At 48.5% G+C, this 16,903-nt stretch overlaps 1 protein-coding gene and 1 long non-coding RNA gene across 4 annotated transcripts in view; one reads left to right on the top strand and one right to left on the bottom strand.

Annotated features, from left to right (window-relative positions):
* Window positions 1–533: 533 nt before the first annotated feature.
* The window catches only part of THBS4 (thrombospondin 4), a 45,272-nt gene continuing 28,902 nt past the window's right edge, over window positions 534–16,903 (bottom strand). Inside the window, exons 10-22 of the mRNA XM_007079980.2 lie at window positions 15,510–15,662; window positions 12,489–12,593; window positions 11,822–11,929; window positions 11,409–11,568; window positions 9,940–10,058; window positions 9,005–9,057; window positions 6,302–6,495; window positions 5,209–5,387; window positions 4,528–4,576; window positions 4,234–4,430; window positions 3,460–3,632; window positions 1,293–1,432; window positions 534–760 (exon numbers count right to left, since the gene is read on the bottom strand). Of these exons, the coding sequence (XP_007080042.2) occupies window positions 699–760; window positions 1,293–1,432; window positions 3,460–3,632; window positions 4,234–4,430; window positions 4,528–4,576; window positions 5,209–5,387; window positions 6,302–6,495; window positions 9,005–9,057; window positions 9,940–10,058; window positions 11,409–11,568; window positions 11,822–11,929; window positions 12,489–12,593; window positions 15,510–15,662 (1,692 nt within the window). The 3' untranslated portion in view covers window positions 534–698. The remainder of the gene's footprint in view (window positions 761–1,292; window positions 1,433–3,459; window positions 3,633–4,233; window positions 4,431–4,527; window positions 4,577–5,208; window positions 5,388–6,301; window positions 6,496–9,004; window positions 9,058–9,939; window positions 10,059–11,408; window positions 11,569–11,821; window positions 11,930–12,488; window positions 12,594–15,509; window positions 15,663–16,903) is intronic.
* LOC122239499 lies at window positions 1,855–16,434 on the top strand. 3 transcript variants are annotated; one of them, XR_006218688.1, is made up of 5 exons: window positions 1,855–2,266; window positions 2,769–2,849; window positions 3,912–3,987; window positions 12,562–12,742; window positions 15,736–16,434. It is a non-coding gene; the product is annotated as an uncharacterized LOC122239499 (long non-coding RNA). The 3 variants fall into 3 exon arrangements; XR_006218689.1 differs by having other exon boundaries at window positions 3,909–3,987; XR_006218687.1 differs by having other exon boundaries at window positions 2,935–3,987.

The raw sequence follows: 16,903 nt of genomic DNA, 5'->3' as shown, positions 1-16,903 counted from the left end.
TTGTTACTTAAGAGGCATTCAGCCAGCAAGCCAGCAAACATTTACTGGATATCTACTATATTTCAGGTAACTATGTTGGGTACTGGGAATACTGATTTTAGTTAAGACATGGTCTTTGATGTCAGTAAGCTTACATTCCACTGGGGGGAGCCAAATATATAAATAAGCACAATGACTGCTGAATGTGCGGGTGTGGAAAGGTGTGTGTGGGGTGGGGGAGGGTGTCAGAAGGAATTAGATTGGCTCCAGGACTGGTCAGGAAAAATCTTCTTGGGGAAGGTTCCCCTGAGCATGTGTTTTTGAGGCTGCTGAGGTGAGCAATGGCACTGTTAGGCTTTTATGTGAAGATAACCTGAGGGACCAGTGATCAGACCTTCGGCCTGAGTCTCCTGATTCACGCACTTGCTCAATCTCACTGATTCACCCAGTCTAAGCAAAAATTCCCCCTACAAGTTCAAGATGTATACCTCAGAGAAGCACATACACACCATCAAAGCCTGAGCCACATGTAAGCAATGTCTGAGTAGCCCAGGTTTTAGAAATTATCTCTCCTTTATTGCCACATCCATATAAAAAGTTTGATATTATTTGGATTGGTAAAAGGCAGGCACAGTGTATATAAAAAAAAAAAGGTGTAGTAAGTTAAAAAATATATGGCTTTAGTGCTTGGAAAAACAATTATGGATTGCTTCTTTGGTTTAATTATCCAGGCGATCGAAATTCTGGGTTTGAAACTCTTGGAAGTCCTCTGGGATGGTGTCTGCAAACCAGAACAGGCACAGCAGGGTTAGTAAAGTTCCTTCCACCTGGAATCCGGGACCATCTCGTGCTGCGCAAGCATCCTGTAGGGGTCACTGTCAGCCTAAGCAACAGGCCCCTGAAGCCTCCACAGCCATTTTCTACTTCAGGCTGCTTTGCAAATTGTTGGCTTAAAGCCCGGGAGTGCTCATTCATAGGCCTAGAGGAAATTAGCAGGCAGAATGGATTTTGAGTGTGATTATGTCTGAGCCATGAGAAAATAAAGGCTGCCGTAAATTAAATCTGAGTGAATTTCTCACTGAACCCCAAATCCTAAGCCAAGCAGTTAAATTCTGTGGGTCTCAATGTCCTCATCTACCAAGTAGGAAAAATGAGATCTACCATTTACTTTGGTTACACAGAGACTGTTACATTTTAACGAATATGCCGCATGAGCTTGGAGCTCCTGAGAAGAAAATGTGCTGTAAAAATAAGGGGGCGTTTTCTGATTAATGACAGTAATAATATTGTATAGTAACAAGAATGCACATTACCATTGCAGCGATATTTGAGGTTGGACCAAATGATGTTTTCTTGGGAGAAGCAGAACACGCCAAGCCGGCCTCCACGCATGGTGGTGTCTATGGTGACCCCGGAGTCAGCTACCAACTCAGAGCCTTCATAAAAGCGCACTCTGCGGACAACACAGCCCAAGCCGGTCTTCATGAACCTCAAACCCAAGTCAAGGTGAAGCACCCACTGTGGGACCCAGGGGCCCCACTTAAAAAAAATTTTTTTTTTTTTTAAATTTTTGAGAGAGAGACAGAGCATGAGCTGGGAAGGGTCAGAGAGAGAGGGAGACACAGAATCCAAAGCAAGCTCCGGGCTCCGAGCTGTCAGCACAGAGCCTGACAGGGAGCTCAAACCCAGGGACCACAAAATCGTGACCTGAGCCAACCAGCTAACTGACTGAGCCACCCAGGTGCTCCTGAGGGGCCTCACTTCTTAAATACCCACATCTTTGCTGTTTCATACTCCATTTTTCACAGCCCTGGGTTGTGCTCCAGCTGTGACCCCTTCCCTCTTGGACTGGAAGTTCCATGAGGTCAAGGACTGTATGTTCCTGTCCTCCCATATTCTTTCTCTCCAAAAGCCTAACACAATGCTGGGCACAGAGTCATATTCGATGGGTACTTGCTGATGAGTTAAAGAGAAACCACAGTGTGAACCATGGCCAAGAGGCTTTGTGACCTCATTGTCCTGTGAGTTACCTTGTCCAGACAACATACTGAAAAATCACTGCTTTTCCTGAGGTCTGACTGGTAGCACCTGGTTCAATCTCAGAATAGTGATCCTCCATGGGAGCAACAGCCCTCCCCTAAACAAGGGCTTTAGAAATTTGTGGCTCTTTGTCTGGCATTTTATGACAGAAGCCAGGGAAGCTGAATGGCTTACAAAGCCCTGGAGAGAACAGTCACAACTTGTCCTGCATCCTATACTCCTTTGGAGTGTTCCTTCAGACACTTGGGTAGGTGAAAACCCTGCTTAAAATTATCAGGGCGGGCCTAGACCCTAACTTCCGTTTACTTGAGAACATCAAGTATTTTTTGCACTGTTTTAATATATACTGAATTTGGGGGGGGGGGGGGTAAATTGAGAAACGACTACTTTGTTTTGCTTAAAAAGAGGTGTTCACCTTGTTAAAAGTTAACTCACCAGCAGAAAAACCTGCATTAGAATGTCACTGCTTCTATTTCATTTTGTGTTGTGGTGTAGTGGTGTTTAAGCATTTACATGATTTTGTCATAAATTATTATTTTTCTCTTACAGTGTTAGGGAATTAGTTTTGCAAATTATGTGCAGGCAGATTGTATATTCTATGACTGCATTTTGGGACAGAAAAGAAGGCATTAGGCTTCATAAGGCTCAGAACATGAATGTCTTACTGTGCGACAAACAGTACATTTGACTAAATGCTCAAAGAAGAACAAAACATGAATTAGCCACCATGATTTTCTTTTTTCCACCAGGCTGGTTTCCTGGTCAGGAGACTGCAACTGGTCTACATAAGCTGTCGTTGGTGTTGATCTGCACGTTTGAGGAATGAGCAAGTAAGTACATGGTCTAAATTTCAAAGATGTAGCCTAAGCCATCCTCATTTCTGAGAAGAGTTTTTAGTGCTTGTTTTTTAAATAGTCCTATAGGGAAATGAGGCAGATGGTGTTGGCTCACGTGAAGATCCATTCCTGCCGCATGTGGTACAGGCCCGAGAGTGGGGAGACCAAGGTAAAAGGAGATACAGGCACTGTCTTCAGGGAGTTGATAGTCCAGAGGGGAAGAGACCAAAAAAGGGACCCACCGCAGTGCAGCATGAATATTCGTGAACAAGCCACCATACAGGGCAGGTGTGGATAGGAGACTTACCCAGGCCTTGCCTCACAGTGGTCAGCATGGCAGAAAGGGGGTCACCACTCAAGCACCTCCTTCCCCAACGCTGACACCTGCCGTGCAGAAAGTCCCTCTACCCCCAGTTGGGCCGTAATGTCCAGCTGGTTAGTTTGAGCTTGGGTGTCTTTCTCCTACTACTTTTCTGGGAGCCATGGCCTGAGTCTTGGAAGCATGCCCTTGGAGGGCCATCCAGGGTCAGGGCGGTGAAGGCTCTGTGACGTACAATGAGGATGTGCTTTGCTTCAAGTGCAAGGTGAGATGTCTTCCACGTACCTTATGTAGCCCACCTGGGGCCTGTGCTGTAGGAACCAGCGGTAGGACACCTTGTCCTTCCAGCCCACGTTCCTCGAGTCCTTCCACAGCAGCCGGACCTGGTCACTCGTGTCCCCGGTGTGCCACAGGGAGTTGCGGAGATGCTCCCCTGGGCCTGTCTTAGACTTAACAGCCTGGAAAGGACACGAGCACGGTAGAACCAAATACACAGACCACCCTTCCTGCTTCCTGGGTCCCTGGGGTGGTGACTTCATGGTTACAATCTGGCTGTCTTGGATTTGGACAAAAGCGTAAACACTTAAATGCCCTTTCTCCTGAGGTGACCTTCAACCCTTTAATAACCAGCTCTGGCTGATACCCCACTAACCCATTCCACTTTTTTTCCTGCTGTAAATCCATTGCTCCCCACATGTGTTTCTGAGAGCTCTAAAGTGTGCCTTTTCTCCAAGCAGGAGTGAGGGAGGCAGCGGCTCAGCCCTCCTGTACACAGCTGGCCCCATCAAGGGAACAGATTAGCCAGTTAAACTGGTATGTTGTGCCTGGTGACATACCCCCAAATCTCTCCCAACTCTTGAGCCCTACTCAGACTGACATTTTCACCATCAGTCACCCAGAGGTTAGGACACAGCTTGTACCCAAGAATGAAGGCCAAGCCCTGGGTGTACTGTAGCACAAACACCTCGATTTCACAGATGAACTAAATGCTACATGGGACAACAGAGGATTTAAAAAGAGGGCTCCGAAGAGAGATGAGTATCTTAGAGCTGTTGGTACCTTAAGCTGGATGCCAGGTTCCGCCACAGCGCGGAATGGCGTGGCTTGCCAATATGTCTGCTCTGTCTGCTTCCACATGACTACGTAGAAGCTGGAGCTGTCTTGGTAACCAAAGATGAAGCCAGCGTAGTCATCGTCTGTCTGGGTGTTTACGTGGAAGGTCCCTTCAAAGTCAACTCCGTTGAATGCCGTGTACCCTGCAGGGATCAGAAGAAGATCAGAGAGGCAGACCAGCCACATGAGGAGCTGCAACGAGTGGATTCTATACACGTGCTCCTGATGCCCTGGACATACCCACTGCCAGGCCAGGATCGCTGTTCATAGTCTGCACAATCTCCATGCCCTGCAGAGAGAGTTGAAGGCCATCTTAGAGGGTGGAGAAAGCTCAAGGAAGCCCAGAGCCTCTGGCACCATTGGCGAGTGGTCAGCAAGGTCTGACCTCCACACAAAGATTTAATTACCTGAGGAACTGTTCTACCTTGTTATGTCCTCAAAGAAAGCACATACTTGTGAGGGGGGAAAGAGAAGCTGAATAGAGATTATTTTGCTAAAACTGTAGTTAAGGGTTTATTGAATCAGCTTAATTGAGAGAACATAGACTTCTAATGAATGTGACTTCCTGGGTGACACTAAAAAACCCAAGCCTCTCTGTGCCTGCTCTTTGTAGCTACACAATAAGGAAGACATGCAGGAGGCAGTCCCCTGGAGAGATCAGTAGCATGGCTCTGGGGTCAGATTGCCTGGGTCCCAGTTCCAGCATTCTTAGCCATCACCTGCATTGCTACCCGGAGCAATCATTTCGGATTGATGGGACTTGATGTGTAAAACAGGGCTAATGAAAGTGCTCTGTCATAGGGTGATTATGAGGAGTAAGTGCAGTCCGAAACAGTGCCCACTGTCACTGTTACCCACTTCTCCCAGGACGACCTGTGCTGAGAGGCAGAGCTGAGCTGCTGTTGACCACGTGACGCTTACCTGGTTCAGGACCACCCAATTGGGATCAATCTGGGCATCCCCTTCAGGGTCCAGGACTACTGTCTGGTAGGCCCTGAAGTCGGTCAATGTGACCTCCGCATTCTCTGGGCAGACATCGATCCGATCGATGACCTGGTCCTGGTCAAAGTCAGTCTCACAGATGTCTCCCACGCCATCTCCTGGGTGGGGCGGGGGAGGAGGAGAGGAGCTGGCTACCGCCCACTCTGTGCTTGACGGAGACAGGGCTGGGCAAGGAGCTGGAGGGAGCCCACACCCCACCTCCAGGGTTATGACACCCCACCTCCAGGGCTATGACTCTCCACCCATGTGGGCAGAGGAGCCCAGCAGCAGCCATGTCTGAGGTGGCCCCGAGCCCCATCCTGGAGTCATCATGGTTGGTTGCTGAACCCCACTGTAGGTGACCAAAAGAATTTTCTGGGGGTAGAGTGGTGTGGTAGGCAACTCTATAAAACTGATCTTGTCAGAAACCTTGGGTCAGGATGCTGGGGTTCACCAAGTGGTGAATCTTAAGGCTGATCTTACATAAGCAAACATCTATAGTACTTTCTCTAGAACATATGAAAAACAGGGAAATTATCATCACCAGACAGTCTCTAAGACCAGCTGGTGATCCTTAGGCTCTCTGGCTCCTCTGGCTCATGGTTTGTTTTGTTCAGCTGACCTGGTATTAAGATATTTGAACTGAACTGCTGAGCTGTGGATGGGCGTACCCTCCCCCACTCGCCAAGGTCCTCACTACTCTGTGTCATTTCTGGCTTTGTGCACACTCTTCCTTACTGGCCTCGCCTCTGTAGCCATCTGAGCTTGGGACTCCTGTGAGACAAGCAGCTCCCCAAGCCCTTTGAGGGGAATCGTGTGGCTGCTTCCCTGGCCCACGTGACCTCATCCCAGGGCTACTCAGAGGCTGCAGGGCAGTGCTTCTCTGACGGAGCTCGCCAGTGGTGTCTACCAGCTGTCTGCTGACCACCCAAACTGTGGCTCCTCAGAGAGGCCCTAGGAGAAGCGTGCCACCGTGTGCCTGGCAGAAGGGAGCCTGGGGGCCCCCGTGCAACCCGAGGCTGAGCCCGCCTACTGTTGCTATCCTCCTGGGCTGGGTTGGGGACCAGCCGGCAGTTGTCTGGTCCCGGGGGCACCACGTCTGGGATGCCATCGTTGTCATCATCATCATCACACTCGTCACCGATGCCATCCTTATCAGTGTCCAGCTGGGCGCTGTTAATGACGGTGGGGCAGTTGTCTGTGCTGTCCTGGTGTCCATCTCCATCACTGTGGGAGGAGGAAGAGGTGGTTTGTGGCACAGGTGACCGGAGAGCAGGGAGGAAGTGAGAGTTGGGTGTGGGGGCTTGGTCTCTGTTGACCCACATGTCCTTAGACAGGGCTGCCCTGTGGGCCTCCGAGACCATTTTCTCCACTTCCTCATCTTGTTGAAACAAGCACATCATATCCTACTCAAGAAGATAAAGGTTGATTTCTGGTTTTGTGACCAGATGTTCCTATCAGTCCCTGGGGACTGTGATCACCTCCCCACACCCCGCCACCTCCAGCTGAGACTGTGCAAAGGGAACAAAGTGAGGGGCAGTGAAGCCAGGCTGCTTAGTGAATCCTGGCTCAGCCACTTACTAGCATGCAGCCCCAGGCGTGATACTTGACCCCTCTGTGGCTCAGTGTCTACATCTGTAAAATGGGAGTCACAGAGCCTACCTCATTGCGTTGTTATGAAGATTAAATGCTTCTGTGATTAGAATTTTGCATATTGCAATTTAATCTATGACAGAGTACTTGTATGTGCTGGCTCCTAGGAAGCCCTCCAGTGTTTTCCATTCCTCTTCACAATCCCTGGCCAGCAGACCCAAGAAGGATCATATGTGCATGCCTCAGGAAGAATGGCAGAGAGGAGGGGGCGGCCCCTGCCTGAGAGGCAAGCATGGAGGCTGGGCTCAGTCCTGCTCTAAAGCACTTCTCAGAACCCTCATTCTCCACCTGACATTTCTTTTTTCCAGGCCTTAGAGCCACTCGAGGAGGAGACTGCCCTGTCCCCAGAGTTTTTTTCCCCGTGTTGATGGAGGCCCTCTTTGGCTACTCTGTATCAGAGCAGATGTCCCTTTCACCTCATTCTACCCATGGCCTATCCCAGACAGGGGAGGGAAGCCAGACACCAGCCCATGCCCTCCAGGCCACATGTCCCAGATGGGTCCCAGAGAAAACGAGGCCAACCTGGGCAAGTAGAAGATGACATGGCTCAAACAGCGGAATTCCTGTGCCTGTAGCAGGGCTGACTTTTAAATCCTAAGATCGAGCCGTTTCCATCAGCAGCCATTCTATACGGCCTTGCACATTTTTATGCAAAAACAAGCAGTTCCTGTCCTCCTCCCGAAGGTTCAAGTTTATGGGAATTAGAATGTAGCAGAATGAGTCATTTATTTTAGGCAAATATCTACAGGGTGACAGGATAGGATATTTTAGAGATTCCGTAGATGGCAGTCGGTGCAAGACCACCTGCACCAAGGAACATTCTTGATGTCCATCCCTTAGGGAAGGTTCCACTTAGAAATGGAGACCTCCTAGGGCAGACTCTGTGGCCCTCTCCTCGTGTGGTGGTAACAATAACACAGCCACTGTTTGGTGCAGGTCACCTGTGGACCAGCACTCTGCCAGCAGCGTTACCTACTTTAGCTTTTATTCTTACAGAACCTGCAAGGTGCATTTAATTCTCTCTACTTTGCAGATGAAGAAACTGAGACTGCATTGAGAAGTAGGATTAAGTGCACTTGGCTGACACATACTTTGCAGCAAGGACACTGAGCACAAGGACAGAAATGGGACTTTATGGCAGCTGTCCTTGCACAAGGTTGGGCTCAAGAACCACTGGGGATAGGGCCACCTCCCAGGGGTTGAGAAGGGAGGCCCTGCTTTGCCTTCCAGGGTCTTTTCCCTCTCTCATCCCTGTCCTGCCGCCCCGACAAGCATCCCTGATGGAGATGAAAGGGGACAGAGCCTAGGACCACAGGCGCCTCCAGGGCAGAGATACACTTGTCTGTGTTCTTGCTAATGTTGCTACAGCATCTGATCCAGCCCTGTGTCTTAATATAGGACTACATCGTGTGGGGCTAGACGGGTTGACAAAACTCATTTGCACAGGACAATACCACCAATAAAGGGACACAACACGAAAAAATTCCAAGGACAATGAAATAACAGTGATCTCTCAGCAAACTGACAGTTTCCTATTTTGGGATGATGGTGAAGCTTCCCTGAGCTGAAAGACTATAATAATAAAAGAGCTCATACCTACTGAGTGCTAGCTATGTAAGGGAAGCTGTGATGTGCACTCTTCATAAATTAACTCCATCTTCACAACAGACCTGGCTACGTGCCATTGTCGTCCCCATTTTTCAGATGAGAAAACTGAGGCACAGAGATTTGATGACCTGCTTAAGGTTAGGTAGTTTGTAAGTGAAGGGGTTGGGATTTATCTAGCTGTGTATCATCCAGAGCCCGGGTCTGAAGCATGATGCTCTACTGCCTCTCCTGTGCTAGAATCTCACTTGCTGGAGTGCCTCGTGGCCCCTCCTGACACCGTCACCTGGCTATAGAGAACTTTCAAGGAAGTGCGGTGACCCTGGCCAGAGGCAGGGCTATTTTCCCACCAGTAGCTCAATCTCTCTCAATGTATTCAGAGAGATCCCAAAGCAAGGTAGCAGCAGAAATCTCCGAAAGCTAAAATTTCCTCTAAATTTTTCATCGGGCCTTAATGCAGCTGAGAAATGTGCCCTACCTGTCCTGATTGGTGTCACAGGAGTCCCCAACCAGGTCGTTATCCACATCAGACTGCAAAGAGAACAGAGCATGTAATTATTTATCCCTGGGCCTTCATGCACAGAACGTTCCAGAGAAGGCAGATCTGGCCCCTCACCACTGCATCTCAGGAAGTCTCTCTGGAATTGGGTTGGTGCAGAACTGCAAAAGGACAGCACCATATTGGTGTAGGCACAATGCTGAATTGTCAAAAAAGCCTTCCAAAATATCAAGCCACATGGCTGGGCTGCCTACACACCAGATGAGCTGATTGGAAAGGGCGCCGGGGCAGGATGGTGGCAGGTGGAGACGTGGAACTCTGGCACGGGTCTGAGGAGAGCCAGCCAAAGGCATGGGGACAAGGCAAACTGATTTGGCTTTGCTTCTGCATGTTGGAATTAAGCCAGAATGGGAGTGAGTCACAGAGGGCAACAATGACGCCCCTCTCTCAGGGCTTTAAAAATACATGACACATCATACCCAATTATCCAGACAGGAAGCAAGAAGGGAAACAACACGGCGCTAACTGAACTTCATCTGAAATGTCCAGACATAGGCTGTATAGGGGCTTGGGGACTAAAAGGGCACAGGCTCCCAAAGGTTAATTTCCATGCTACATTTTCCTTCCAGCAAAAAGACTTGTTTTGGGCATCATTAAATTCCTACTACTAAGGCACTCTACATAGGCACTCTACAGCCCATGAGATTAGCCCAGAGGGCCTTAGGTCTCGTGAAGCGTTCTTCCTACCACCTCCAGACCTAAGGTGTGCAATTCTACCATGTCTGCTCTGGTAGGTAAGTGCAACAGCAAGGAGCTGAGCCAGTGTGCTCTGCTGTTTTTCTAGGCTCCGGTCTTAAAGAATCTTCACATAGGGGAGCTCAGCTTAGAGTATGAGGCCCTCAAACGCTCCTCACCTGGTTAGGGTTACTGATATCAGGACAACTGTCACAGGCATCCCCCACGCCATCACCATCCCTGTCCCGTTGGTCACGATTGGGAACTTTTGGGCAGTTGTCCAGAATGTTTTTTATTCCTACAAGAAAGGAATGGTTCCCTGAGTCAGGTGAACACACAGATCTAGAAGACAGGCTTCAGGGTGCTAAGAGATCAAGCCTCTACCCAGGCCTGGGGTGAGGGACTTCTGTTGAGCTGTCCTCCAAGAGCCACTACCTTTCTCAGCACTTATCTGGATGTACCCTCAAAGGATGGATTCTGGGAGACTTAAAAATGAACAGCGATCTGAGGCATTTCTCCATGCAGTTAGAAGTTGTGCAAGATGTCAAGGACTATCATGTAACCAGACGAAAAGGTCATGAGGGCTAGGTGGGCCAGCCCTGGAGAGGGAGGACCTTGTGGCGATGTGAATAAAGACTGGGACCCAAGGGCTGGGCCCACCGTGCCCCCCCTCTTCCCAACTGTTGTCTATGTCCTGTCATGCAAGCAGCCTGTAATCAGTCATGGTGGGAGTGGTATTTATAGCATAGAAACTGGCAAATGCTACATCTTGGAGCTTTTTTTGGTTTGTTGAACTGGTTTACCAGCATACCACTGGATCTGATCATCAGTAGGGCTTGCAGAGGATGAGGTCATGTTTTAGGGAGGTGTGGATATTCTGGAGCCGTGTGTGTGTGTGTGTGTGTGTGTGTGTGTGTGTGTGTGGTGGGTGAGTAGGTGGAGGGCCGGGAGTGTATTTCTAAAGATTTTCCTTCAAGGCCCTTGTGATGTGAAATATTTTTCAAAAACTATCACATCCAGCCTATACTTTGATGATAGTCATCTATATGCTATGGAAGCTACACAGAAACAAATGTTCTGCCTCCCATCCTGAGAGGCTCCAGAACTCAAACTGTGCTCTGGGGGTTGCCATTCACACAGCCCACACTAGAAGGCCTCTTCAGTGGAGCCTAGAGCTGGCCCACTCCTGCCTCCACACTCTTCCCAGAATAGGCAGGGGAAGGGCCCGTCTTCCGGGAGATGCCTGATTCTCCGCAGGAGGAGCCAGACCCAGAATCTGTAGTTTGTGACCCTGCTCAAGGCCCCCTCATGCAATTCTCTGCTCCCAGGAATCTCACAGGTGGGAAGTGGGGGTGGGGGAGATCTACTCTTTCTAGGAAGACACATGGCCTGCAAATACGCTGCTTGAAGTAATCCCCACAAAGTTTCTGGCAAAGATGTAGAATTCCAGAAACGCCCAAGGTTATTAAATAGAGGAGTGGGCTATGGAGTCTCCTTCCATAGAAAGAGGTGGGCCAGACACAAGCTGCAGGAAACCACTCCATGTGGGAGGCCTTCTGAGTTAGCAATGCTATTTCTGCTCCTAACAGAGAACAAGGGCAAAAGGACACACGAGTCCCACATAAAAGACAAAGCAAGACAAGCCCACCATCTCCATCCATGTCATCATCACAGGCGTCTCCTTTTCCATCTCCATCAGTGTCTTTCTGGTCATTATTCAGGACATTCCGGCAGTTGTCACAGGCATCCCCAAAGATATCTTTGTCACTGTTCCTTTGGTCCACATTGTGAGTCAGGACACAGTTATCCTAACGGATCAGAAGACCATTTAATCAGACTTTACTGAATCCCTCCAAGGTCTCCGGTCCTGCAGTGGATGCCAGCCAGCCCCACCCCATTGTCATGCGCTGTCAGAACTCAGGAGAGAGAGCCGCGATGCCAGGGGATCACAGGCATGGCAACTACCATGGGGAATGACTAATACAAATAGGGGACTTCGCAGGCTTTCTTCTGCATCCCTGGTATGTGGCAATTCATGCGCCCGGCTGGCAGAGCAAGTACCTGCTCATTCAGGATCCCGTCTCCGTCAGCGTCGTCGTCACAAGCATCTCCTATGCCATCTCTGTCTGCATCTTCTTGGCCAGAATTTGGCACATACTTGCAATTATCCTAAGGAGAAGAAACAAGAGCTCAGAGAAACATCTGCATCTGACTTTTTTTTCAGCTTTATTGATGTATACCTGGCAAAATTCTAATATATTTGAAGTGTACACTGTGATTATTTAATATACCTTTATGTTGTGAAAGGATTCCCACCATTGAGTTAACACATCCAACATCTCACTGGCTCTTTGTATGTGGGTGAGAACATTTAAGTTCTATCCTTTTAGCCAACTGCAGTTAGACAATACAGGGTTAACAACTATAGTCACCATGTTATACATTAGATCCTCAGGTTTATTCTTCTTATCCCTTCGTATCCCGTCTGTACCCTTTTATCAACCTCTCCGTATTTCCCCACCCCCATCTACATCTGTCTTAGGTCAGAAATGATTTCTAACCTCAAGACTGACTGTAGCCGCCTGACTTTCCTGTTGATGGCTGTTTGGCTACGTTTGACATGCAGCTACTTTCAAAATGCAGTTTTAAATGGAACCCTCCCCCATATAAGCTCTGGCTCTGGACAGCCCACAGCGAATGTGGTGTTTTTCTTGTGTGCCCTCCTTACCTTCTTGCAGTTCCTGGCAGAGCACGGCAGTTCTTCGTCGGGGTAACTGTCAATGTCCACATCCTTTCCGCAGATATAGCCATCGCCAGCCCAACCAATGCCACACTGTGAAGGGAAAGCGCAGGAGAAGTTCGGGAAACCAAGCCTGGGAGGAGGCAGGTGGCTGACAAGGGCCTCAGCTCTGACCCTGTGAATCCCTGCTAATCATATGTGCTTCCCCAGAGGGAGGGCCCAGAGCTACACCGCCTTGTTGGGTAGGATTTTAAAACTATTATTTTTTGAATAGTCTTATGAATCAAAAGGTACAAAGGGAGATAGAACCAAGACTCCTCCCCATTCCTATTTTTTTTGGCTCAGGCCATCCATTATTATGTATACTTCCACAGATACAACATGCACAGACAAGCAAATACACGCATTCTTTTTCTTTTGACTCTTAACACAAATGACAGCACCTATATCCACTGTTCTGTACTTTATTTGGAGCTCTTTCCATATCACTCCATGTAGATCATGTCACTCTTTTTAGTGGTCACAGATATATCATACCCAAAGTGGTAGTCATGTGCCTTAATGAATTCAACCAGTCCTCTACTGATGGGTGTCTGGTTTTTAAAACATTTTTCTATTGCAAACAAGGCTACAACAGGTTACTCTAGTACATAGGTCATTCTGCACATGTACTGGTGTCTTAGTGTGGAATTCCTGGTTCAAAGGGTATTTGTAATTCAGAGTTACTGTTAACCTGTTCTCCACATGATTATTCAATTTCCTCTCCCAGCAGAAACGAATGCATGTGGCTTTTGTGCCACTTCCCTTATCATTCTTGAACTGCAGTCATATCTCTGATTTTAACAGTCTTCTAAATCAATTTCCATCAAAAGAGTAACCTTCCAAGGTGCTTTACCTTTATTCATGCCCTTTAGCAGAAGAAGATTCCCACAGGTCCAGGGCTGGGCCTGTGTGTTCTCTCCACCCCTGGAAAAGTCTACCCAAGTACCCTGTCGTCACCAGCCCTCACTTCATTGCCAGCATAAGAGGCATCAATAGTTATTCTGTATCAGACCCTACACCCATTGTCTCCAATCCTTACAATGACACTGCAAGGTCATTGTTACCCCATTGTAGGTGAGACAACTAGGCTATTGAGCAAGGATCGCTGGCAAACTGAAGACAAAAGAAGTTATTCAGTAAGTGGTGCCCTGGGCATGAGGTAGGACCTGGGGGCCCAGCCCAGGAACAGGACAGGCACCTGAAGAGGGGGAAGGCAGAACAGAGGAACGAACAGTGAGGAAGAGGACCTGGAAAAGGACAGGGAACCAGAAAGTCAGGGAGAGGACAGAGAGCCTGAGGAACAGAAGCAGGGTTTAGGGAAAAAGAACTTGACATGAATAAACATTAAATTTCCTGGCCTTGCTAATCAAAAGAAGGTGATTGAAGACCAGTGACTTCCTAAGCGGCAGCCTGCCTGTTCTCAATCATCCATGCTTTCCTTCTGCAACCAGGAATTTAGAAGGCAGGAGGCCAAAGACACCCCTCCCGTAAGTGCCCCTATTTCCGTGCAGTTGCTTCAGCGGGCCTTCAGAAGGCCTGGAAAGCTTGGCCATGGGGTATGGTCCTTGACTCATTTTAATGAAAGAAAAAATTTCCTCTAGGAACAAATACATTTTTAATGAGCCATTTTCTGGCAGATTAAATTATTTTAGTAGTCACACCAAGTGTATTAATCCTTTACCATCTGTTGTCGTGCCTTATTACAAATTCAAAAACATATTAAGAGCTCCATCACCCACCATCCCAGGGAAGTCATTAATTTGTTCACAGAAAATTAGGATTTAAACACAGATTTACACTCGCCTCTCAATGGTAATAAACATGCCCAGGCAACAGGAATTAGGCAAGTTGTGGGGTTTTTCCCTCTGACCCAGCCTGCTCCTTTGTCAGGACCTTGTTACAGACTATCTGTGCTGCCAGAGAGAATGCATGTTATTACATTTCTTCAACTTCATTCTAATTCTTCTCATTTCCAATATTTGAAAAGCGATATGCTCCCAGTAGAAAATTTTGTGAGCATAATGATAAAGAAGCCTAAGTTCAAGGTATAGACAAGAGAGAAAGCGTCTCCCAGAATCCATCCTGCAGCTCAGGAGTGACCGTCGTGAACCTGGGAGTCCCACAGTCTGAAGGGCCACCTGCCATGGGCCTGACTTACTGGGAAGCAGCTGAAGTGGCTGACTTCTCAGTGTCTAGAAGCCCTGAGGACTCTGGAGCCTGGGATTTAGGAGTGGGTGTCAGAAAGGGCCCTCTTCTTCACCAAGGGCCCAGCATGCACCCACCTGGCCCGAGACCCACGTCAATTCTCTTGCCAGCCAGCTCCTCCCCAGATGGGCTCCAGGGTTGGGTAATGCATAGGGAGAAGAGTGGCCATCCGCTGAGCTATTCCTGAATCTGGGTGCAGGTGGAGACAGAAAAGTGCCCTCTGTCCCCTCGCGTTCACTGGCAGGAGACAGGAGGGTTCTCTGAGAGTTGCAACAGCCTACCGCTTTCCTCCAACCTGCTTCCTGGAGCATCAGGCCAGGTTCTAAGGACAGCTAGAAAGGATGGCAGTATGCTAATACATTCCCCGAATAAATAGGGCGGTGGATGGGAGGGAGGGAGGGAAGGCGACCCCTTCGCTTCTTGCCGCCCACTTCTTGGCCCTCCACAGAGGGTATCTACCACTCTGTGGGTAGATATCTACTCTGTGCTAGAGTGGAGGGAGGGCTCTACCACTGATGTGCCTGAGGGAATGGTGTTGACCCATGACTGACAGGGAGAGAAAAGGCAGCTGATGTTCGATGGACTTCACATTGCTCTCTGCGAACTCAGCTGACCCTGTTACTATTAAATTCTGTGTGTATCTCAATTGAAATGTTTTCACTTCTGAGTACTTTTTACCTGGAAGCAAGGAGAAACTGGGGAGGGCTTGGTGTTTGAAATGGAAGAGGAAAAAAATCATTGAGCAGGTGACAGACAACTTACCACACATGTCACATCCCCTTGCCTCTCTTCAATGCACTGTGCATTCACACTGCAAGGATTCAGCTCAGGATTTCTGCAGCTCCTTTCGGTTTTGCATCCCCTTGTCTGATCACCAGTGTACCCCGGTTTGCAAGGCCCGCAGCGGTAAGATCCCTGCAAAGATCAGATGATGAGCTGGGGCTCAGAACTGTGAGCGAGGCGACTGCAGTTGTGTTTATTTTTGTAGGTACTCAGTGATGCCAAGATTTAGGGACACCCATGCCTGCCTCTCCGCCCATGTGTACATCTTGGAAGACTGTGCGAATGTTGAGGAAGACACCGCCAGCCTGGAAGCTGCAGCGAGCCACACGGACGTGAGGGAAGAGCGGGGAGGGCAGAAGAAGGCTAGAGTGAACCACCGTCACCAGGACTTGCCAGCTCTGCCGTGGAAGACAAAAGGGGAAGGGGCTGATGGCGCCAGTGAGGCCCTGGGAGGCAGAGAGCATTTATTCTCAGGACAAGGGAGACGGTTTGATTGAAAAGCATGTTAGGAAAAAACAAGGTTTTTTTTTTAACTGTTCCTTTGGCTTTTTAAAAATGGAATGACAAAGAACAGTTGTACAGAGAAATGTCAATGGCTTTGCACGGAGAATTCTTGATGAGGTAGGCTACGTGGAGAAGCCTGGCAAATGAGCTGTCAGCCCTGCTACAGCAGCCCTTCTACCGGCCGTGACTTTTTTTTAACAGCTTTACTGAGATGAAATTACATTTCATGAAAGACACCCATGTCACCTGTAGGGTTCAATGATTTCGGTCATTAACAACCTCTTACTGCCAACTCCAAAGGATGCTCTTCAGTGGTCTTCCTCGATCTACTGGCCTTACCGGATTGCTCCATTTGGTCGGTTCTCTCCTTTTCTTGGCTCCTGTTCTTTTTCCTCGGCCCATTTTTGAGGTTCTCCGGAGTTCTACTTTCTAGATGGTTCCACCATCTAGTTTTCTTCCCCCAGGGTGACTTTAGTTATTACCTTTATGTCAGTGTCTCCCAAATCTCTATCTGCAGACTCACTGATAAGGGCCTGGTGAAAAGCTAAGAAGCAACAATCCCTATATATTCCTAGGTAGCCAAGTATGTGGATAGGAACACAGGCTGCAGCTGGAAGTCTTAGGAGAGGTGTGGTCTTGGCCCAGTTACTTTTCTGGAGTTGTTTCTTCAACTGTCAAACGGGAATAATAGTGCCTAGTGACATGGTTGTTGTGAGGACTAAAATAAGGGGCTTGATATTTATAAGATGTTTTTAAATTTAAAAAAATGTTTATTTTTCAGAGAGAGAGAGAGAGAGTGCAACAGAGCACAAGTGGAGGAGGGAGAGAGAGAGAGACACCCACAGAAATCCGAAACAGGCTCCGGGCTC

Source organism: Panthera tigris, chromosome A1 (genome assembly GCF_018350195.1).
Source record: "Panthera tigris isolate Pti1 chromosome A1, P.tigris_Pti1_mat1.1, whole genome shotgun sequence".
Lineage (NCBI taxonomy): Eukaryota > Metazoa > Chordata > Mammalia > Carnivora > Felidae > Panthera > Panthera tigris.
This window is presented reverse-complemented; position numbering and strand designations above follow the sequence as displayed.